Raw genomic sequence first — 25,014 nt, forward strand, 5'->3', positions numbered from 1 at the left:
AGCTAGCAGAGATTACAAATGACACAGAACACAACGTGAACTCGAACAAAATGTCACGCATCGTTTGTTTTGCAAGTTTGCTTAGAGCTAAGTGTTGCAAAATCCAGAGAGAAACGGGGTGCCCGTGCATGGTGCCACGGCGGTAAGGCACACCGACACACAAAACACACAATCAAACAATCCCTTTCTGAAAGCGCTGGGATATGTGGGAGAAAAACTGCTGAGAGCTGCTTGCCTGCGATCCGCGCACACACATACAAACCCACATGAGCAGCCTGTGTGGGTGCAAAAGATCAGTCTTTAATTATGGAGCATCCAGTGGCTCGCTCCAGAAACTCTGCCTTGAACTTTGCACAGCACAGACAGGAATCGCCTAGACTGACACACACACACAGACACACACACAGACACACACACGCACACACACACACACACACACACAGACACACACACGCACACACACACACGGATTGTGTGCTCATCACATAAAGGCCTCATGTACTTCCACAGAACTGAAACGCCTGGCACAGCCTGCACAGTGGTATAGTTTATGAAGTTTCCCCTCGCTGCCCGACCGCAATGGCACGTCTACTTAAACAGTGAGAAAGCAAACAGTCCGTTACATTTGTCTCTGTCAGTATGACTGACTTTCTTCATTTGGAAACAAGTTCATTGAGGAAATCATTCATCATTTTTTATGCATTTGTCTCACTTTTAATTTCTAGCATTGTACGCGTGAACTGAATCTGACTTCCCAAAGGAAATTTGGTTGCACTTTATTTTAAGGGGTCTTTGTTACACTCTAGTTAAATACTGAGTAACTACAGTAACTGGAACAGTTACAGTAACGCATTTGTTTTCAAATCTCAAATAAAGATTCAAACGGTCATGAATCAGCGTATTGATTCATGATTCGGAATGGCCAACGTCACGTGATTTCAGCAGTTTGACACGCGATCCGAATCATGAATCAATCCGCAAATTCATGACCGTTTGAATCTTAATTTGAGGATTGAGAACCAAACCCGAAGAGAAGACAATGCTGAATAAAGTCGTAGTTTTTGTTATTTTTGGACCAAAATGTATTTTCGATGCTTCAAGAGATTCTAATGAACTAACTGATGTCTCATATGGACTACTTTGATGATGTTTTTATTCCCTTTCTGGACATGGACAGTATAGTGTGCATACACTTAGATACGCTGTCAGACTAAATATAAAATATCTTAAACTGTGTCCTGAAGATGAACGGAGGTCTTACGGGTGTGGATCGACATTAGGCTGAGTTATTAATGACATCAATTTTATTTTTGGGTGAACTAACCCTTTAAGCATTTGCTTATTTAAATCCAAACAGCGACTTTTCAACCTCGTATATGCAGTGATTTAAGTGCAGATGCAGACACAAACACAGCTATTGCTGTTCATGATGATTTCTAAATGGCACATCCATTTGCAATTTAGGGCCAGATTTACGAACAGCTTGTGCCAGTGCAAACCCTCTTTTGGCATTTAAGGGTGCGTTTACACTTGTTGTTTGGTTAGTTTGATTCGTTTGGTCCGGACCAAAAAACAAAAACAAAACATATAGTTCTGGTCCGCTTAGCGTTCACACTGGCATTTTTAACAGCGAACCTAAAGCTACCGAACCAAAGGCACAGGGAGACGCTCACAACCTGATTGGTCAGCTTTTATGACGTAGGCGCTTGCTTACCGAACATTCAAACCAATGCTGTGTGCTGGAATAAACGCTATCATTTTATGCGTGTACATATGGTTCATGAAATGTTCAAAACATTCAAAACACCAGCAGGATTTCCAGCTTTCTATGCAGAAAAGAGACGGCGCAGTTCTGTCGTCTATACCGTCAAATGGGCAACACGGGTCCTTTGATGAGAAGAACCAGGTATGCTTTTTGTGCGTTTGTTCTAGCATTTTCTAAACATGCACTTCGGACCAAATATTGATTAGGCACCTCCTTGTGGCTCTACATTTGCCCTCTAAAGTTAAAGTTACTCATTTTGGATACATCGATCTTTCCGCATCTTCAAATCAGCTGACTATGCGTCGCATCTTGTGACATTACGTCCTGTTTTTTCAAACGAACTCTGGTGCGGTTCGATTGATATATGAACGCAACACGGACCAAAGACATGTAAACGGACCAAAAACCGGACGTATAATGTCACAAGATGCCACGCATAATGCAGCTGATTTGACGACGCGGAAAGATCGGTGTACGTTATCCAAAATGAGTAACTTTAACATTAGAGGGCAAACGTGGAGCAACGAGGAAGTGCCTAATCAATATTTGGTCAGACGAGCATGTTTCGAAAATGCTAGAAAAAACACACAAAAAGCAAACCTGGCTCTTCTCATCAAAGTTCCTGTGTTGCCCATTATTAGCAGGTGCAGACGACAGAACGGCCGTCTCTGTTCTGCACAACGGAGGAAATCCTGCTGCTGCTGCTGCTGAATGTTTTGAACATTTTATGAGCTCTTCATGAGTTCTCAGCGGGTAAAAATAATGCCACATGTACACGCATAAAATGATCGCGTTTAATCCGGCACACAGCGTTGTTTTGAACATTTCATGAGCTCTTCATGAGTTCTCTGGTAAAAAAATAATGCCATATGTGTTACACGCATAAAATGATCGCGTTTAATCCAGCACCCAGCGTTGTTTTGAATGTTGTGAACATTTCATGAGCTCTTCATGAGTTCTCTGGTAAAAAATAATGCCATATGTACACGCATAAAATGCCCGCGCGTGTAATCCGCACACAGCATTGTTTTGCATGTTCGGTAAACGAGCCTCTACGTCATATAAACCGACCAATCAGGTTGTGAGCGTCTCCCTGTGCCTTTGGTTCGGTAACTTTAGGTTCGCTGTTAAAAATGCCCGTGTGAACGCTAAGCGGACCAGGACTATTATGTTTGTTTTTGTTTTTTGGTCCGGACCAAACTAACCAAACGAACCGAACTACAAGTGTGAACGCACCCTAAAACTACTGTCAGGACTTACTAAAGACACGTAGTAAAAAAGTAGTGCTAAAAAGGTGTGGATAGAGGTAGCCTATTTTTGCGTCTAGACTTAATGCATATGCATGTGTAGGAGTTTCCCTTTCATATGCAGTATTTATGGGAGGAGAGTATGAATCATACCAGGTGTTTTACTAAGCTTTGTGCTCGTCAATTTAATGGTGTTTGCACCACCCAAAACAAGCACGTTTTAAACCAGATGCTAATTTGCACTGCTCTTGGTAGATGGTGTTGGTCATTATTGAAATTATCTTTAATGTGCGCATTGTCAGTAAAGTCACCTGCAGAACTTTCCACTCCCATTAGTGCTTTTATGGGATTGCACTCTCACACTAATTTGCGCTGTTTAGTAAATCTGGCCCTTGTTTTCTATAAATGGTCTGTGTGGTCTGGGGAGGAGCTTTGAGTAATGAACGTTCATCAAACAAGTATTTCAGAAGAGCAAAATAAATCCTGTTTTTAAGCAGACAAAAGCAGCTTAAGAGCAAAACCGACATGCCAACACGGTATCCAGGGCGCTGATTTGTCTCCAGCGGATGTGATCGTCAAGCTGGGGTCTGAACTTCTGCCATGCTATTGAAGTATCTACGGGAAGCCATTGTGTAAGAATAAAACACACAAGCTCAGGTGACTGTCCCGTGGTGAACAGTGTGATACAGTCGGCTGGTGCTTCCTCAGCGAAGCGAAGAGTAATCGTAAGGTCAAGACACGAGGGCCCACACACACAAACACACAAATCCGTCTGTTGGCACACAAAGCAGATAAGCGGGAATAGAGGAACAGATCGGATGAAGAGGATGGAAAACCACTTGAGCGATAAATCAGGAAGAGACTGAAAAGAAAGAGGAGAGACGTGAAAGAAAAGAGTGAAAAGCACAGGCTCCACATGAGCGAGAGAAACAAGCTTGATTCCTTCCTGGAAGAGTCAAAGGTTTCGTTCTCCTGCTGTGGAAACTCTCTCACATTGACACAAGACATGGACACACATCAACACATACACACCCCTGTGAAGCTTCACACATCCTCTAACAAGCTCATTACGACACGCACACTTACCCACACGGCCGATAGGTGAAGACGATGTAGCTCTCCTCTGTTGTTCTCTCAATGAATGTCACACATGTGTGTTTTTCCCAGTGTCTCATTGCCTGTCTGAATATGGCTCTCTGGCTACCTGTATCACATACACACATACACACACACAGACTAGGAGTGAGCAAGATATCAATTTTTTGTTTTTTTTTAAGGTTCAATCACAATAGCAAAATATCTGAAATTTTTAGGGGCAAAAACATTGCAAGTTTGTCACAGCATCAACTGTCTATTGATAATTTGCCTTTATATGTACAGTATTTGTTCATTCAACCGTTCTAGGTGTTTTGTTTTGTGAGAAAGAAAAAGCATCCAAATAATGTGGAATAAGTTAATATGATCACATTTACCATTTGCTCTTCTGAAATGAATTCTGAATTGACAGATAAAGGGTGAATTTAAAAATCACCATGAAACTAAAACTGACAATTCTTGTTTTTTTATGGAATATTACTAGCCTAGAAATCTAGACGCACCCTAGCGCCAGCTAATCTAATCTGCCGCAGGTATCGTCTAGCAACTCTAAATACACGTCTGAGCTGTAAAAACCAAACTCTGGTCAGGCCAATCACATCGTGTATAGAGTCGGTGGGCGGGGCTTATCATAATGATGGCAGAGTTGCGCTTGCGTGCTTCTAGTAAACACAGAAGCTGGTGAACGGCGATCTTTCGAATCAGCTTTAACCGCGACTCTGGAAGACTTGGAGTTAAGCTTTTCTCTGAGAAAAGAACAAAGAACGGCACTGAAGTCATTCTTAAGAAGGGAAGATGTGTTCGAAATGTTGCCGACCGAATACGGCGAAAGTTTAACCTATCTGCTCCGCTTCACGTTGCTCTGGTTGGTTGTAGTGACAACCTGTCACTCACATGAGATCCATCAATAGCAAACCACAACCTTCCAATCTATTCCCCATGGACAAAATAAAGTCACGCCCTACATTTGTTCTTGTTCAAGACGCCGTTTCACTCAGATAAGTCACAATAGGGAAAAAATAACTATCGCAACTTCTGTTTCATGACAACTTAAATGTGCGGTCACCATCAGTGCACTTTCAGCAATTTTTTGCAGGCAAAAAAGGGTCTTTGTTTATTGTCAATATTGTAGTAACATATTAAACACAGCTCACACAAAAGTCACACAAACTCCCTCTGCACACGATAGGATAGCGCTACCACCAACCAGAGCAACGAAGGTGAAGCAGAGCTTGTTGATAGATTAAACATTCGCCGTATGCGGTCAGCAAAACTCCGAACACATCTTCCCTTCTTAAGAATGACTTCAGTGCCGTTCTTTGTTCTTTTCTCAGAGAAAAGCTTAACTCCAAGTCTTCCAGAGTCGCGGTCAAAGCGGATTCGAAAGACCGCCGTTCGCCAGTTTCTGTGTTTACTAGAAGCACACAAGCGCAACTCGGCCGTCGTCATTATGGCCCCACCCACCGACTCTATACACGATGTGATTGGCCCGGCAAGAGTTAGGCGAATACAGCTCAGAAGGGTATTGAGAGTTGCTAGACGATACTCACGGGCAGATTAGATTTGCTGCCGCTAGGGTGCGTCTAGATTTCTAGGCTAATTTAGAGGGGCTTTCGCACCTGGTAGTTCTAGGAACTTAGTTAGGTAGGTGGTTTACCAGAGAACTAAAAGTTCCCCTGGGAGCTTTTTCCTGGTTGCATTTAAACCACCAGTGGGAACTCTGAAGTGACGTAAGACGCACTTGTTGTTGGTGTGACTTTTATCTTGACGGTGCGGCGGACCATTATTTTGACGGTGCTGAGAACGTTTACGATCTGTTTAACTGTTACGAACTGAGATGTTATACAAATCAAGTAGAAAGTATGTGAAAAAAGTATTAGTATTTGCCATGTGGTTGATGTCCAATGTCACTAGCTGAGCAGAATATCATAATCATGTCCCTCAAAGTCGTGTTGGATTTTCTCTTTAGCGTATATGTTGAGATGTTTCCATGTTCGTATACGCAGGGTGTACTCACACTAGGCACTGTTGCTTTGTACCGTGCCCGAGCACGATTGCCCCCCCTCCACACTCCTCCGCTGGCCTGCGCTCACACTTGCATTTAACATACCAGACTGGAGTACGCTTATGCCATTCACGATGCAACTTTTGTTTTCAAGAAGACTTATCATTTATGCCGCTCAGCGATTTTTACTTGACTGCACTGCACGTATCAGAAGATTATTACGGAGGCTTTATGTGAGATGGCTTTGATGGAAAAATGTGCAGCTTTACTCGCAAATTACAATTCATGTTCATCAATAAGGTGATAACCATTATAAACCTAAATATACTTTAATTTATTGGAATCCAAGTAGAAATAGTTTGGTGCCCAATCAAACCTCTGGCCTACCTCTTCCAAACGGGCCAGGGCCAGCTAAACGAACCGCGCCCGGGCACGGTACGGAGCACTCACACTATTCAACCGAACCAGACTTTGGGGACTTTCATGTTTGTTCGGCCAGTCAGCGTACACTTAAGGCTAGTTCACACTGCCTGATTTTTGCCCCGATTTTGAGTCGCCGACAGATTTTGCGAAATCGCCGGCAAATGCCCGAGATCAGGCAAATCGGTGCTCGTGTACACGAGTGACAAACACGCAGTGTGAATGATCAAAGATGCGATCAGAGAGAATCGCCGACGAGTCGCCGATGCCGGTGAGATATTTGGCATGCTAAATATCTGGACCTGTCGGCGATACAAACTCCTGCTGTGTGAACTGCGTGCTGACTGAAAATTACATTGGCGATGACAGACAGCCAATGAAAGAGTGAGATACAGGGCAGTGGGAGGTTCAGGGAGGAGTTATAGAGCAGAATATCAGTATTTTAATAGATATATTTACAATTCTATTAAACAGAAACAAAGCCAAAACATTTGCATATCGAGCCGCACCAGCAGCACATTACACAATTATTTACCTCAAACTCTCTTTGCAGAACATAATCCTCCAACAATTTCTTCTGCCATAATCTTTTTTCTTTTTCTCCACAAATCAGCACACAAACAATTTGAAGCTAAATTTGTGCAGTTTTATTATTTTTAATAACAATTCCAAGTCTCGCGCGAGAACTCCGGTCTGACGCACGTGTGATCTCGCGTTGTTTACTTGTCTCATCGCACGTGTAGTTGGGAAACGTAGTTTGCGCCCCGGAGAGAGAGAGAGTTGTCAGAGATTCCTCCTCTTGTTCAGTCATGCAGTGTGAACTCCTCTGTCGTCAAACCATCGGTCAGTGTGAACACAGCAGTGACTAAATGATACCCCAGATAGTCATGCAGTGTGAAAAGAGCAGTGACCCGACGAGTTTGAAAATCGTGCAGTCTGAACTAGGCTTTACATAATTGGTAGTTCGTATTGTGCTGGGTTAGACCGACTCTGAAGCAGGAGCTAAATTAGCTCCCCCAAAAGGAGTTCCTAGAACTAAAATCATTCCTAGTTTCTGCGGCGTAAACACACCAAAATCCGGATACTTTCTCCAAATGTTCTAGGAACTTGTTACCCCTTACGCCCCTTATGTGCGCAAGGCGCGCTCGATTGTACTGACTGATTTTAGGCAGGAATGTGTGATTTCCTCCACAAATCCTTTCTACCTACGTGGGAAGCAGGGTAGGGCTGAGATCCGTGGGAGCGGAGAAAGGCTGTAGACGTGAATGCTAATGAGCATCCCCTGCGCACCTCACCAATCACAAGTCTCATGGAGGAGCTCCGGAAGGATAAAAGGAGGAACGACAACAGTTAAGGGAGATAAAGAAGTCCAGGCTTGGTCCAAGTTTCACTCTCATTCTCCTCCTTTTATCCTTCCTGATTCTCCTCTGCTCCGCCCTGCTTGCCACAACCTAAAATACAATGCAATCATATGCTGTTGTTTTCCACATGGAACAGCTGTTTATGTGAACGTGACTTACCACTGAAGTTCCCACTGATGACATAAGGAATGACACCCTCAGGCCACACCCTCTCAGGTCTGGATGTTGCTGCCCTCTTCCTGCGATGGGATCCCACATTGGATGGCGTATTGTTTGGACTCGTCTCATTGGAAGGTGAACCTACCATTTCCAACATCAAAATGAACAGATGGTTGATTGTGAAACCGTTAGTCTGGAACATCCTCATCACATCATCAAAAGTTGCAGAGAAAGAGAGATTACATTTAAACTTCCACATCTTACACTTACATGTAAATAAATAAGCTGTCCTCTCTAATCCACTTTTGCTAAATTGTATGTGCCTGTTCCACTAGCATGTGGCAACCGGAGTGCAAGTTACTCTCAGTGTAAACAAAAAAAAACATGAATTTGTGAAAACGGTGACGTCAATAGCATTTGTCTTGCATGTTCAGTCTATAAGCGTGCAGTGTTTCTTTACAAAAGTGAGATTGCCAACTACTTGACTACAGCATTTTTAACCATTTTCGTGGATTCGTGTGGACGGAAATCATTTTAACAACGTTGTCATCTGTACATGAAAAACGCAAAGAAAAAAACTTTCTGTTTTTAATGCGTCTTTGACGTGTAAAAGTACCCTAATTTAAATCAGTGACATTTATCATTTTAATAATAATAATAATAATAATTCATTACATTTATATAGCGCTTTTCTAGACACCCAAAGCGCTTTACATATAGAAGGGGGGAATCTCCTCAACCACCACCAATGTGCAGCACCCACCTGGATGATGCGACGGCAGCCATTTTGCGCCAGAACGCTCACCACACACCAGCTGATTGGTGGAGAGGAGACAGAGTGATTAAGCCAATCAGGATATGGGGATTGTTAGGAGGCCATGATGGACAGAGGCCAATGGGCAAATTTGGCCAGGATGCCGAGGTTACACCCCTACTCTTTATCGAAAGACATCCTGGGATTTTTAACGACCACAGAGAGTCAGGACCTCGGTTTAACGTCTCATCCGAAGGATGGTGCTCTTTGACGGTATAGTGTCCCCATCACTATACTGGGGTGTTAGGACCCACAAAGACCACAGGGTGAGCACCTCCTGCTGGCCTCACTAACACCTCTACCAGCAGCTACCTGGTTTTCCCATTTGGTCTCCCATCCAGGTACTGACCAGGCTCAGCCCTGCTTAGCTTCAGTGGGAAACCAGTCTTGGGCTGCAGGGTGATATGGCTGCTGGCAAACTTTCCGATCTTCCGGGGTGAAAACATTATAAAACTAGAGGCTAATTATGAGAAAAATGAATGTCATTTGTCATATTTCAACAGCAACCAGTTGTTTTGGAAATGTGGGAATTATTTCTTGACAGGATTTTCTCTATGGGTTTGAGTTCTCTTTCAGAGTCCTTGAGTGCCCATAAAACCTGACAAAAAGTCTGAATATAAACTATTCCCAACATACACGCAAACACAAACACAAACACTCAAACTCCCACAGGCATACACACTTACCTGTATCAGTGTGATTCAGAATTGTGACCGTTCTTTCGGCTAAATTCACAATCCGGTCCACTGTAAACATGCGCATATCTTCCTCATCCAGTGCAATGTCTCCAAGATAAGCCACTGAAACAAACATAAAGAGCGCTTTTAATTTCAGAAGCAATGATTATATAGATGATTCATTTTTCAAACAATGATTATATGGAGACATGCTATGGTATAGAGAGATTTAGTATCTATATCGCCAATATGACAAACATGGGTTTCAAATTAATTAAACAAATCAAAAATTGTCAGTGTCCTGTCACCTAGATTGGTCTCGTTCTTGATTTTTAGACAGGATCCTAACACTCGTGTGTTTTCTTGTGTTTGTGTGAGCGTATGTTTGGGACATGGTGTCTGGATCATGACACTTCAGTGTAGTCTTGGTTCAGGTTAAGTGTCGGTCCTGACATTTCGTCATTTCCTTCCCTATTTATACTCTTTTTGTTTTCAGTCCTGTGCCAAACTGTTGTCTATGGGTTCTCATTTATTATCTGTGCATCCGCATTTCTTTCCCTAGGTTCCTCTCCTCGCCTCTTAGCTCCACCCCCTCACTCATGACTCCTCATTTGGTGCTCATGGTGTGATTAAAGAATGGAGATGTCCTTCAAGATGGCTGAGTTTGATTAATTTCCAGATCACAGACTTGAGGAAGTAGGAGCAAGTAAACAAGGAAGCATCATTTTAAGTCATTTGAGTATTGAGAAGCAAAGATGGCAACGAAAGAACAGCTCTTTACAATCCTATGGGGGACGTCATGGACACTACGTCCATATCTTTTTACAGTCTATGGTACAGATGACTTGCCCATGTGCCATTCCAAGTTCCAGTACTACCAGTGTTACCAAGTCCAATGTTTTCCAGCGGTTTTCCAGTTTTCTAGACCGCTGGTTGAAGCGACCACAAACCCGGGGGTAGAAAAACCGGAGCATAATTATTAACAAATGGCCTATTTTTAATTAGCAATTGGGCAGGTTTTGTTGTCCAGGCTTGTTGCCCTGGACTGTGCTTTCTCCCCATTAGGGAGGTGTAAGTTGTATTTGGGTGATTTGTTGGTTAGTAGTTAGTTCAATAAATTACTAACCTCAAGTAGGAACAATTGTAATAGTGATGCTTGCTTTACTAAACATAATCATGAATCAATCATTTGTACTTCAAATTATTTATTTAGCATGATCTGAAAATGACAGTGTTTTCACATCATTCACATTAATTGTGCATTTATGCATCTGAGGTTAGTAGCGGATGGTGTGAAATCTAAGCAGGCTGCACATCTTCAAACAGTTATTTAAAGACAACCCCCTCCAAGCTTGCAGGATCCAGCGAGCTGATAGACACCTCGTCGTTTTTTAATGATCATCTATGATGCCATTTATAGCCGAGGTCATCGCTCGTGCCATGATAAATAAATCATCCCTCGAAAGAGAGAAGCTGATTAGCGTTGGGAAGTTAAGAGATATGACGACGACTGCACACCTCTAATGATCTACACAACGGGACGCTGGTGACCTACATGGAAATAGCTGCATTTGCAGAGTTTAATTAGCTCGACGGGGACTAATTGCATCTTTAGAAGCATCGCCGCTTTGATTGGGACCGAGAGACTCAACAGAATCTTCAGATTCAAGGGTGGCTAATTAACACAAATGTGTGCGATGACGGAATAAATGAATTATAATTGAATGTAAACATATTCTTCACATTATTGGCATTTATTTTTTCCCCTGAAGTCCAATTTTAAATTCTTTCACACCAGGGGTTTCAGTCTGCTTGTTCAGTCTGTTTGTTTTGTTCTGAATTCGAGCACACATCAGTGAAGCATGACAAAACTGATGGAATATGATGAACCCTTCCTAAAATATAAGTAAGCTGTAAATTGTTATGTATAGAGACAGGAGCTGCATGATTAATAATTTAAAGATCGCAATCGCGATAATTTGGCCCAAACCTCTAGTATTTTTTTTTTTTTAATTATTATTCTATTCAGAATCATGATCTCTATTTAAAAATTGAATTAAATGATAATTAAATAATTAAATAAAATAATTTATTGATACTAAAGCCGTGATAAATGATATAAATAATTATATTATATATATATATATATATGTATATATATATACATACATACACACACACACACACACACACACACACACACACACACACACACACACACACACACACACACACACACACACACACACACACACACACACACACACACACACACACACACACACACACCGATCAGGCATAACTTTATGACTACATAACATCATTGTGTTTGTCATAGTTGAGGCATGGACTTCACTAGATCCCTGAAGGTGTGCTGTGGTATCTGGCACCAAGATGTTAGCAGCAGTTCCTTTAAGTCCTGTTCGTTGCAAGGTGGGGCCTCCATGGATCGGACTTGTTTGTTCAGCAAATTTCACAGATGTGCAATTGGATTGAGATCTAGAGGCCAAGTCAACACCTCAAACTCATTGTTGTGCTCCTCAAACCATTCCTGAACCATTTGTGCTTTGTGGCAGGAGCATTATCCTGCTGAAAGAGCCACAGCCACCAGGGAATACAGTTTCCATGAAAGGGTGAACATGGTCTGACACAATGCTTAGGTAGGGGGTACGTGCCAAAGTAACATCCACATGGATGGCAGGACCCAAGGTTTCCCAGCAGAACATTGCCCAAACCATCACACTGCCTCCGCCGGTTTGCCTTCTTCCAATAGTGCATCCGGGTGCCATGTGTTCCTCAAGTACACGCACTCAGCCATCCATGTCATGTAAAAGAAAATGTGAGTCATCAGACTAGGCCACCTTCATCCATTGCTCCATGGTCCAGTTCTGATGCTCACGTGCCACTGTTGGCTCTTTCGGTGGTGGACAGGGGTCAGCATGGGCACCCTGACTGGTCTACGGCTAATCAGCCCCATACACAACAAACTGTGATGCTCTGTGTATTCTGACGCCTTTCTATCAGAACCAGCATTAACTTCTTGAGCAATTTGAGCTACAGTAGCTCTTCTATTTGATTGGACCACACAGGCCAGCCTTCGCTCCCCACGTGCATCAATGAGCCTTGGCCGCCGATGAGCCTGTCTCCGGTTCTCCACTGTTCCTTCCTTGGAGCACTTTTGATAGATACTGACCACTGCAGACCGGGAACAGCCCACAGGCGCTGCAGTTTTAGAGATGATCTGACCCAGTTGTCTAGCCGTCACAATTTGGCCTGTCAAACTTACTCAAATCCTTACACTTGGGCATTTATCTTTATTATAACACATAAATTGAGGACAAAATGCTCACTTGCAGCCTAATAGTCACTAACAGGTGCCATGATAAAGAGATAAGTGTTATTCACTTATTCATAATGTGTATGTATAATATTATATCTATATTAATATTCACTTTGCATTCAGTTGACATTTAACCTTTTTGTTCAATATTTGAGCCGTTAAAAGAAAAACAGTTCAAATTTTGTATAGATTTTCCAGCCCACAAAAAATATTGTTGAAAGCGGTTTTACAGAGAACATAGCTTTAAAAGCCCCAGTGAGTAAGTTAAGGGTGACAGTATATCTGCCAGTTAAAGGCACAGAGAAAAACACATGAAGCCTTTCAAAACATTAAATGGTTTTCCAGAACTGCTCAAGATGGCCTTGAAAATGAAAACATCATGTACAGGAACATACACTACTGTCAAAAGTTTGGGGTCAGTAAGATTTATGAAACAGCACAACCTAAGGTATTTCAGTGGTATCAAAAAAGGTGTATCTTAGTCATAATCGCAGTAATTGATATCCAAATACTGCACTACATCTTGCTTGGGCAAGAAAATGCTACACACTGTTTAGTTAGCCAACACCTGGAAAGTGGAACACATATTTTTACTTAATGAGGACTGAAAAAAACGAAGAGAAAGACTTTACGAGACTCATAACACAGGCTATTTGCTTCTATATGAAAAGTGTTGTGGCAGAGTGTGTGTGTGTGAGTGTGTGTGTGTGTGTGTGTGTGTGTGTGTGTGTGTGTGTGTGTGTGTGTGTGTGTGTGTGTGTGTGTGTGTGTGTGTGTGTGTGTGTGTGTGTGTGTGTGTGTGTGTGTGTGTGTGTGTGTGTGTGTGTGTGTGTGAGAGAGAGAAGAGAGACTGAAGCCCGAGGCTGGGTTCTTTTTAAAAGCCTATGAACATTAGCATGTTTGCAAGATTTACTGTCTATTCCAGGAGGCAGATAGTAAAAAGATAGGGCAAATAAAGTGTAAGTGTGTGTGTGTGTGTGTGTGTGTGTGTGTGTGTGTGTGTGTGTGTGTGTGTGTGTGTGTGTGTGTGTGTGTGTGTGTGTGTGTGTGTGTGTGTGTGTGTGTGTGTGTCGGATCAAATAGACTCCAGTCACCTCATAACCCGGCCTGAGGCAGGAGGGCAGTGGGGCAGAGACCTGTAGCTTCCTGCACAGCACAATGAACCAATTATTCTTTCACCAAACAGTCTGCTGCCATTGTGTTGTTATAACAGAGTTTTTTCGATACTTTATTTATTGGTGTCACACACATAACACTCATAAGCAACTTTGGAACGCTAGCTTGCCAAGCTATGATCTACTAATATTCTGACCCACTTTCCAAGGACAAGTAGGTCTACTTTGTCTTTCCACAAAATAAATGTCAGTTTGAAAGTTTGATACATTACTCTTTAAAAGTTAGTAAGAAATTAATAATTTTATTCAACAAAATGTCAATATATAACAATATATAACATTCAAAAACAAATGTTAAATTGAGAACAAAAAAGCCATAGTAAAGAGTAAGACTTATAATGCTACAGATCTTTTATATTTTATCTACATGCTGTTCTTTGTAACATTCTGTTCATCAAAGAACCCTGAAAATAAATGTATCATGTTTTCTAAAAAAAAAAGTATGAAGCAGCACAACTGAATGGTAATAATCATACATGTTTCTTGAGCAGCAAATCATCTTATTAGAATGAGTTCATCATGTGACTTAAGACTGTAGTGATGATGCTGAAAATTCAGCTTTGATCACAGGAATAAATTACTTTTTAAAATATAAATTGTAATAATATTTCACAATGGTGTGGTTTTGTTGTGGCTTTGACCAAATGAATGCATCCTTGGTGAACAGAACAGACCAAAATCAAACCGACCCCAAACTTTTTAACAGTCATATATGCGGAGAGGGATTTTGAACCAATGAAATATCATGGTGGGCGTGGCTACGCAGAGCAACTTCGGAAATAGAAACCAAGCGGCTGATTAAATGTTCTGTTGCTCTTTGCCTGTCTGCACAGAAAGTACATTAGTTTTTTTTTATTATTATAGTCATGCTGTGCTTTTTAAAAAGTAAGGTTCAAAGAACAAAAAAAAGCAAAGGGGCGAAATGTTTTGAGCTATAGGCTACTGTGCAATTTAATTTAATAAAGCAGAGAAGGCTACTGCTTATCTCAAACAAAACTGATGAGGCAATGAGGAAATAAAACTAGGGGTGTAACGCCGCAAATTTTCTTTACATTCCAAAATTCACACACAAACATATTAAAGGGCTACTTCAGTGATTTAGCCTTAAGCTTTATATTCAAAATAGGTCATTAATGTAGTAGAAATGTGACATTATTTTTGAATTTGGTTCGTTCTAGACTGAGAAAAGACAGAAAATGTATTTTTGTCTCATGGGGATGAAAGACAACAATTCCCAGAATGCATTGCTTCGCTGCCCTACGAGGCCATTCCCAAGGCCACCGCTACTAGATTACTGGATTACTTTCCCACCGCGTTCATTTTCATAAAATCAGTTCAGTTAGAGAACAGATACTACAATTAAAAACTGAACGTGTCTGTTCAATATAATGTGTGTGAGCCGAGCGAGAGTCAAGGCACAAACGCAGCAGGAGTCAGATTACATTCATCATGAGAGCTGAGGTAAGTGCGGCCGCGGCATACAGCGCGTGTTCAGTACCCGATCATTTGAATATACTCCAGGGTTTCTACTGATACAAAGCCATATGCTAAATCGCTGAAGTAACCCTTTAAGTATTCTGTCCATTTTATCAGGAAATTCGATTGCCGATTCAAACAGCCTTCTGTATATGAGTTATGGAAAAAGTGTAGTGCCTCTCGCCGTTTAAAATGTTTACGCTACGTCAACTTTGAAAACTTCACCTGTACGCTTCGATCCTGTCCTTGGAAACTGTGACATTGCTTTTCAAATATGCAATGTGCGCTATTGAACACTCGCTCTAAATGACATCACTGAAGCAAACCTGGATATGCTACTTTTGACCAAAACCTGGCAGGTGCCCAATGACTTCTTTAATTTAAACCTTTAACTGTCGCCCCCCCCCTTTTTGAGAATAGTCATGAAAATGCACTATCCAAACTTAAAGGACTGTAATTCATGAATGCTTTGGAATATAGACTTAAGTTTGGTCTTGATTTAAAGATGACAATCAGCAGATTATTGCTAAAGTGAAAGGATTTCAAAATATAAAATTATAGAAAAGTTATGGAAGTTTAATTTATTGAAAATGAAAAATACAGTATAAAATATTATTTAATTTATATAAAATAAATATTTTACAAAAAAATGTTTTACTCAAAAATTACTATGAAATCAAAGCTATATGTCTTACCAAATTGTGTTCCAAATTTGAAGTTGATATCACAAAAATTGAAGTCCCTATGAGATTTTGTTTAGGTGCTATACCAAAAATAGCCACCGGGTGTCATTCAATTTCCATTGATTGTTTATTTGATGTATTTTCCTGTACATTTCTGTCCAAATATCACTTCCATCATAAAACAGTCACCAAATATGGAACATTGAGACCTTTCAAATGATATGTGTTTTGTCAAGAAATTATGTGTTTTGTCAAGATAAGAAAAGATTTTCATTACAAAGTAGTTAAAAGGGTGTTATGACGTTACTCTGTGTGTTCGCTCAGCGGCTGCTGTGACATGTTCACACTGCTAAGAGTAAAGCCCTTCTGCCAAATAAATCCGGAAACCGAGGGTAACGCAGATATGATGCAACAGACGGGCGACTCCCTTAGTCGTCCCGGCTCCTTGGTTAAAATAGCAATTTTCTCACAATTTACAAATAGTTGGAAACATTTGAGATATTGTACAACTCAACTGAACAAAATATATAACACTAGTGCTTTTTGGATATTTTACTGCAAAAATACTACATAGTGCACCATTTAAAGCTTTATAAAGTAAATGATCTAGCTTGGACCCAGGTCATGTTAAAAGGTTTAAACACACTTATCTAATAAAATCAGCCACAGGGTCATTGATGCACGTGGGGAACCAAGGCTGGCCCGTGTGGTCCGATCAAACAGACGAGCTACTGTAGCTCAAATTGCTCAATAAGTTATTACGGTATCTAATATGATAAACAGAGCTGCGTTACTTCGTGCTCATGAACGGAAAAGCGGAAATGGCGCCGACAACTGTGTCCCGTCATAATAAAAGTCCCGCTGCTTGCGAGCCGTGTGTTTGTATAACAATCAATCCAGCGGCCGTGCTCAGCTCCACAACACTCGGTCCTGCTCTGCTTCTCACTACAGTAACGTTAATAACCGCATCCATGAACGTGATTTCTGCCCGAGTCCTATTTTCCACCGGCTGTGAGGTGAAGACCGCATGTCCCAAGATACTGCGCTCACACTTGGCGTCATCAAACTACGCCTTTGCTTTGAATAGGCGCCCTCCAGCAAACGGAAAAATTACATAGTGCAGCTTTAAATATGAATATTTCTCTTACACAAACGTGCCAATTTGCTTCAGAAGGGTTTTATAAAATCAGACGGTCAGAGTTAAAATGAAATAAAATAATATATTATATTAAAAAAGTCCCATAATGCACTTTTATGGACTTGACCCAACAATTCACTACGATTATAAAGCTTGAATTAGTCAAGACATTTTTAATATAACTGATTTTATTCGTCTGAAAGAAGAAAGTCATATACACCTAGGATGACTTGAGAGCGAGTAAATCATGGGCTAATTTTCATTTTTTTCATACCCATTGGTAGCTGTCACATCACATCGCAGCACATTTTCATAAAAGCTAATGAGCTCAATGTCACATCAATTTACTAACTTCCACAGAAAATAAGTGTTCGTTGTGTACAAAGCGCGGTCAGTGTTAACACTCCTTTGGACGCTCAAGTGTTAAAGAGCGCACTTTGTTAGGAGAACCTGTTAGAAAAATCCCTAATGTGATTTCAGTCTCTCCTGAGCTCTCTAGGTCTGCAGACACACTTCACTGAACTCTCGTCTAAAAACAGAACTAAAAACAGTTGACAGAGCTCAAATGATAGGGTTTTGCTTCTCAAGCTCCACATCCACACAGACAACCACAGGCCATGAGAGGAGAAGAGAATCCACACTGACGCGGATCCAAAGACAACAGCTGCGCGATGAATAGTTTGATCATATCGTCCGTTCTGTTGCAATAACTGGACCATTTTTTTAATTGGATGATTTTAACTGGATGGTTTTAATCACCAAAGCAAACTGGCAAAATGAACCAAATAGGAAACAAATCGTCTCATTGCTTACAGATGACCTGTATTATGTCATTCATTTTTTCATCCTGAATAACCCTCGCTCGAAAACAAACATTATGGAAGCAAAAGGGTTTCAAATCATATTTTCTAAACTCATTATTACTTTTGTTACTACAGTCAAACCAAAAATGATTCAGATACCATATATATTTGTTACTAGTGTGTCCAGGCACAATCATTTGAATATACTCCAGGGTTTCTACTGATACAAAGCCATATGTTAATCGCTGAAGTAACCCTTAAACCGACCCATCCCAACAAACCTGTCCCTAACTGTACCAGTCTCTCATCTTAACAGCAATACAACATAAACACACTGTACCTAACCATTATTTTGAATGTAAGTATATAGTAGTTAATGACACCGAATATAAAGAGTGAGAAGGTATTTATTCAGTGGAAAACTTTACAGTGCACTCTCTCTGAGAGTCTCTCACATGAGAATAATTCTAGTAAATGACTTTACGTGAGGTTGTATTCTAACACTGACCAAAACAAAGATGTAAATTCTCCCTGACAAGACAAGACAAGCTCAGAAGACAGATCTGGAGGAACATGCCAAGACCAAAAGATCCTCGCGCTAACCCTAACATACCTCACACACACACACATAAGAGTCTGGATGAAAGAGAAGGAACTGACAGCGAGTGATTACGCCATATAGCGTGGCATTAATAAATCTGACTGGAAAAGTGTGTGAGATCTCCAAATGGTTTCAAAACGTGTTCTAATAAGAGCCAGCTACCAGATGTCAGTGAAAACATGGAGACGCTCCAGAGACCGTAGATGCAGGCAGATGTCTTTCACTCTTTACTGTGTGAAATGAGGAATAAATTGTTATCTGGTGATCACAAATAAAGACCGAGATTGTCCCATCCTGAGAAAATATCACATATGTTAATTTTTTAATAATTTTACATAATATAACTTTTGACAGTTGCAAGAAAATCAGCTTGTGATAAAAGCATAAAGAAACATAATTCTGCGGAAGTTAAATATCTTCTGGCAATACATCTGAAACAAAAAACAAGTCTATCTGCCTAAAATAAAATATCAAATATTTGTTATTAATATCAATGTTGAAAACCGCTGTGTGTTGCTTAGCGTTTTTGTGGAAACTGATTTTAAATATGGATATAAACAAAAATAAATTCTGGTTCTCGAATCTGATTGGCTGAGATCTTTGGGATATTCCCCCGGTATCAGCACTGGAAATGTTTCACTGTTTGTATCAATATTAATATTTAACTTAAATACTGTACTAGAGGTCTGTTTTGTAAGTTCGACTTGTGTGTGCTTTTGATGTTTGAAATATTTGCTTGTGCTTATGATGTGTTTGGTATTGAGAAAGGGTCCATTAGTGATTGTGAAATGGACTTAATTTAAAGTTACATAATTATGAGTGATAAAACCATGTAACATACAGTATGTCTTTATGAGTGAGTCAGAGAAAATAATTTGTTAGCGCTGTTGTTGGAAATCCCCTTTAAAAAAATAATAATAATTTTTTAAAAGGATATGACAGCCTGCTGATATACAGCCACAATCACAGTGCTCCTCGTGTAAGAGAGATATATATACACACACACACAGATCGGTTATTACATTGTGACCGAATGAAATTAATAACACTGATTATCTCTTCATCACAGCACCTGTTAGTAGGTGGGATATATTAGGCAGCAAGTGAACATTTTATTCTCAAAGTTGATGTGTTAGAAGCAGGAAAAATGGGCAAGCGTAGAGATTGAGTTTGATGGCTAGACGACTGGGTCAGAGCATCTCCAAATCTGCAGCTCTTGTGGGGTGTTCACGGTCTGCAGTGGTCAGTATCAATCAAAAGTGCTCCAAGGAAGGAACAGTGGAGAACCGGCCACAGGGTCATGGGCGGCCAAGGCTCATTGATGCACGTGGGGAGCAAAGGCTGGCCTTAGTGGTCCGAGGAATGGTTTGAAGAGCACGACGAGTTTGAGGCGTTGACTTGGCCTCCAAACTCCCCAGATCTCAATGCAATCAAGCATCTGTGGGATGTGCTGAACAAACAAGTCCGATCCATGGAGGCCCCACATCGCAACTTACAGGACTTAAAAGATCTGCTGCTAACATCTTGGTGCCAGATACCACAGCACAGAGAGAGAGAGAGAGAGAGAGAGAGAGAGAGAGAGAGAGAGAGAGAGAGAGAGAGAGAGAATAAGGGTATATAAAGGGAACCCAAAACAATCATAGGAGAAAAAGCCCCCTTCACTGCCACGACTGAAAACCGAAACAAACAGTTGCTAGGCCACCACCCTCTGTTTGATCTCAAGAACCTGGACTCCACAGGCACAAACACCAGCAATGCCAGCGACACATGGCCCAAACAGACAGGCAGATCGGCCTCCTCCAGTCCGCTAGAGATCCTGGATTCAACCCTCCCGAGGGAGGGACGCAATCCTCCGTATCTCTACAAGCCCCTTAATCTAGCGTGTAATTGTGCCCCATCAGATGCCAAAACTAGCGAGAACAAGTGCAGCCCAACCTCCCTGGTTTCATTTCATTTCGACGCATTTTATCCGTATGTCCTTGAGGGATTCCCGTTTTTTAATCCTCTCTGTCTCTCTAGCTCGAATTCCTGCTTTCTATACACCGAAATGAAAAAGAGCTTATCGGAGCGCAAGGCCTAAACAGTCACAGAATCTCATCGCACGAGGCCTAAAAGGCTTCGCGTTACAAATCTGGAACACAATGGCCATGAACTAATGAACTTCAGTGAACCTACCAAAAGATGGTCTATAAAAGACACAGAGAAAAGATGTGGCGTATTTGATGAAGTGGAATAAAGGAGCGCGGTGACAGATTGGGGTTTGCTGTTGGTCTTTATCCAGACACATTCATTAAAGAGACACTCAACAGCTGCAGCAGATCCTCCGAATCGACTGCAGGATCTTGAGTGAATGTTTCAAAATAAAAAAAAAGACTATTTAGAGACGGGACTGTTCAATGTAGGGTTCAAACTACCAGGAGTTTTTGGTTTGTTGTGGGCTTTAAAAGGTGCTCTGTCATTTTTTTGTGTGTGTGCCGGCTGATATAGCAATCATCTTGGACTATACTGACACCTAGTGGTGTGGATGAAGCACCGCACAAAAGCAAATAGTTTGTTAAACACATTTTACACTAGCGTTTACACTAGCGTAACATTTTGTAGTGTTTTTGAAAGAAGTCTCTTATGCTCATCAAGGCTGCATGTGAATAGAGTAAAACAGTAATATTGTGATTTATTATTAACATTTACAGTAATTCTTTACTATTTTAATATAGTTTAAAACGTAAAGCTGAATTCACAGCACCATTACTGTAGTCTTCAGTGTCACGTGATCCATCATAAATCAATGACTTGCTGCTCAAGAAAATTGTATTTATTATTATCAATCCTGAAAACATTTGTGCTGCTTATATTTTGGTGGAATTTTGGTGGAAACCATGATACAATTTTCAGGATTCCTTGATGAACCGAAAGTTAAAAACAACATTTATTGCAAGTAGAAATTCTTTGTAACATAAGATACCAGGAGTTTCATGTTCGTTTTGGCCTTTAAGAGGTGCTCTCAGTAATGTTTTGTTTTGTGGTGCTGGCTGATATAACAATAATCTGGGACTTTACTGACACCTAGTGGTGTGGATGATGCAACACACAAAAGCAAACGGTTTCTATAATAAACATATGTATTGCACTACCATTCAAAAATGTTGTAATGTTGGAAGTCTTTTCTGATCACAAAGGCTATTTTGTTTTATTTATTAAAATACAGTAATACTCTGGTTTACATTTACGGTATTATTTTAATATAGTTTAAAACATAAAGCTGAATTTTCAGCACCATTACTCCAGTCTTCAGAGTCGTGACCCTTCAAAAAATTATTCTAATATAATGATTTTCTCAAAAAAACATTTATTATTAATTTCAAACTTGTAAAGAGTTGTGCTGCTCAATATTTGTAATGTAATTTGTTAGGATTCCTTGATGAATATAAAGTTCAAAAACATTATTTATATGAAATAGAAATATTTTTGTAACATTACAATTCAATGTTTTACTGACTTTTGATAAATTTAAAGCATCCTTGCTAAAAATAAGTATTAATTTATTTTCCTCCAAATATTGGTTTGACCTCCAGAAATTACCTCAACAACAACAAACTGAAACAAAAATTACGTCACACTAGTTTGTTCAATAATAAGTTATTGGGGCCTTAATGGCCCTTGGTATGTGTGTTTGAAGAAAAACTGCTGTTGCCAAATTAAAATAATCACTGAAATTTAAACTAAAAACATCAGCACTTCCTTTGGCTGAATGATGATATAGATTGACCATCTCTACAGAGTGCCATGAATAATATACACAATTTATGAGGGAAAATTAGATTTACTCAAAATGTCTGAAAGCAATTGAAAAGAGCATTTATTTTACAAATTATTTACTCAAATTCCACAAAGACATTTATCCACTGACAAGGCTCAGTAGATTTGGAAATTGGTAACACTTTCTAATGCCAGTAAAGTAAAAATGGCAGATATATCAGTCTAAAACTGACACTCAGGAAGCTTAAATTTCCATTTTGGAAGACCTCAATATGCGCAAGACCTTTTAATCATCATCTCTAGGCTGTCTGGTGTAATCTACGCAATTATGACTGTCACTCACACTCCACCACCCATGGAGAGACATTTGTTGTCGGGGGACAGCGAGTAAAAGCAATTAAATGAGAACAACAGAAGCTTTACTGTAGATGGATTAGGATTGAACGCTTAAGACTTGATACGTTTAATTGTGCCGCAGCTCCAGGTCCAGCTGGTTAAACCTTTCTCTCACACGTTTTTCTTTGCCTGACCCCTCTCGACAATCATCTTGGCTCCAAATACAACAACACTTTCATTGACAAAAGCCAGTTTGACACCCATTTCACCTAGACTGGTTTCTATTCAAAGCCCGGAGGAGATAACATGTGAGGTCTAGACAGGTCTTAAAGTTACCACCCACAATATCAGAGGTTTCAGCCCTTCAGCATCTTTCAGGTAAACAGTGGGAAAGTCTAGCCTAGGGGTCTTAAGGCAGCTGCGAATGATAATACCTGTCATGGCTACTACTGTGAAACCTTCTGAAATGTAAACGCACTATTCACATTCATGAAGACCCTGACAGAGTTTAATGTCTTCTTTAGGTGTATCAAGCAGATTAAAGAGTGTGTGAGTGTGTGTGCGTGTGTGAGATTCCGATTTAGTGGACCCTGCAAATATGCGGTACACATATATATATATATATATATATATATATATATATATATATATATATATATATATATATATATATATATATATATATATATATATATATATATATATATATAGTTTTAAATATATATGTGATCCAAGCTGGATTTTCAGTACCATTACTCCAGTCTTCAAATGACAATTTGCTGCTTAAGAAACATTTCTTTATATATAATATTATTTAAATGATTAATAAACACTTTGGACTTAAAATCTATTTAAATGCCATGAAAATAATATTATCAAAATGGAAATATTTATGTAAAATTTCACAAAATATCCCAGTAAAAATATGTTATTACCGTACCATGAATTTCATTATTAATAATAAAGTGGGGTAAAAGTTTATTTTTACTCAAAAGTAAAATGTCTAGATGCATTGTGGTAATGAGAATTTGGGAAGGGAAAATAACCCATAATCCATGTTGTAAAATAAAATAAAATAAATTTCCCAATGCAAAAACTTAAAGAATCTAGGCTTCATTTTCTTCATGTAAAATAATATTTGATTCGATTTTGAGATGAATTGTGACCTGGACAAGCAAGATTACCCCGGATAGTCAAATGTCCAGAGAAATTTTGTTGATTTAGACAAGCGTGTTGAGGAAATATTTACAAGCATGTGCAAATCCAATAATAAACTGACATTTCCCTGGAGGAAATAGTGTTTCTTTTCTTGTAAGACAAACAAATTTCCCCTCTGGACAGACCCAGATGGTGCAAATCGCTAGTGTTGGGATCGTGAGGATGAGGGAATCTTGTAAGCACCACAGCCCCTTTACTCGTCTCTCCTGTAAAAACACTTCCAGCTGTTCTTCCTTAGCAAATGCTTACCTTGACATTTCCTGACACTGTAATTTAGATATCAGGCGACAGAAGCCCACGCGGCTACAGCGTTTGAAATGGCTAATCATAGTTTGTTTTCCTGACTAGACTCCAGCCGTGGACTGGGGAATGGGCTTTATTCCCTAACAAGCTGTGTTGCCTTCAGGGATTGTCAGAGGGAGGCCAGGGATGAAGAAAGTGCGATAGAAGGAGGCGACTGTTTTCAGTCGGCTAGACTCTCAGACGGCCTGGGGGGAATGATCGTTGACTTCAGAAGACACACGACCAAAGAGATGCCTGCCATTTGGAAAACAAACAGGTAGTTCATTGCACTCATAATCCCTCCTGATAGGCCGATTAATACTAAAAATGTGTTACTTTTATATAGCGCTTTTCTAGGTACTCAAAGCGCTTTACATGTGGAATCTCCTCATCCAATATTATATATATATATATATATATATATATATATATATATATATATATATATATATATATATAATTACCAAACAACATAACGTATTACTCCCTAAAAAAGAAACTAATTGCGATATTTTGTTACTTTTTATGGAATGTCACATTACTCTTCCCTTACTTTGCTTATTCGTATGATTAAATTGGATCATCAAAAGGTCAGCACAAACATTGGTTAATAAAGTGAGATGAAATACATAAAGTATATTTGTGTTATTTCACATATTTAAT

The 25,014-nt window shown here is 40.0% G+C and overlaps 1 protein-coding gene and 1 pseudogene across 1 annotated transcript in view; both read right to left on the reverse strand.

Moving 5' to 3' along the window:
• The window catches only part of bmp1a (bone morphogenetic protein 1a), a 123,836-nt gene that overhangs the window by 77,844 nt on the left and 20,978 nt on the right, over positions 1-25,014 (reverse strand). Inside the window, exons 2-4 of the mRNA XM_067413045.1 lie at positions 9,553-9,666; positions 8,053-8,193; positions 4,099-4,216 (exon numbers count right to left, since the gene is read on the reverse strand). Coding sequence (XP_067269146.1) covers positions 4,099-4,216; positions 8,053-8,193; positions 9,553-9,666 — 373 coding nt within the window. The remainder of the gene's footprint in view (positions 1-4,098; positions 4,217-8,052; positions 8,194-9,552; positions 9,667-25,014) is intronic.
• On the reverse strand, positions 9,166-9,282 carry LOC137039357 (5S ribosomal RNA; annotated as a pseudogene).

Source organism: Pseudorasbora parva, chromosome 13 (genome assembly GCF_024679245.1).
Source record: "Pseudorasbora parva isolate DD20220531a chromosome 13, ASM2467924v1, whole genome shotgun sequence".
Lineage (NCBI taxonomy): Eukaryota > Metazoa > Chordata > Actinopteri > Cypriniformes > Gobionidae > Pseudorasbora > Pseudorasbora parva.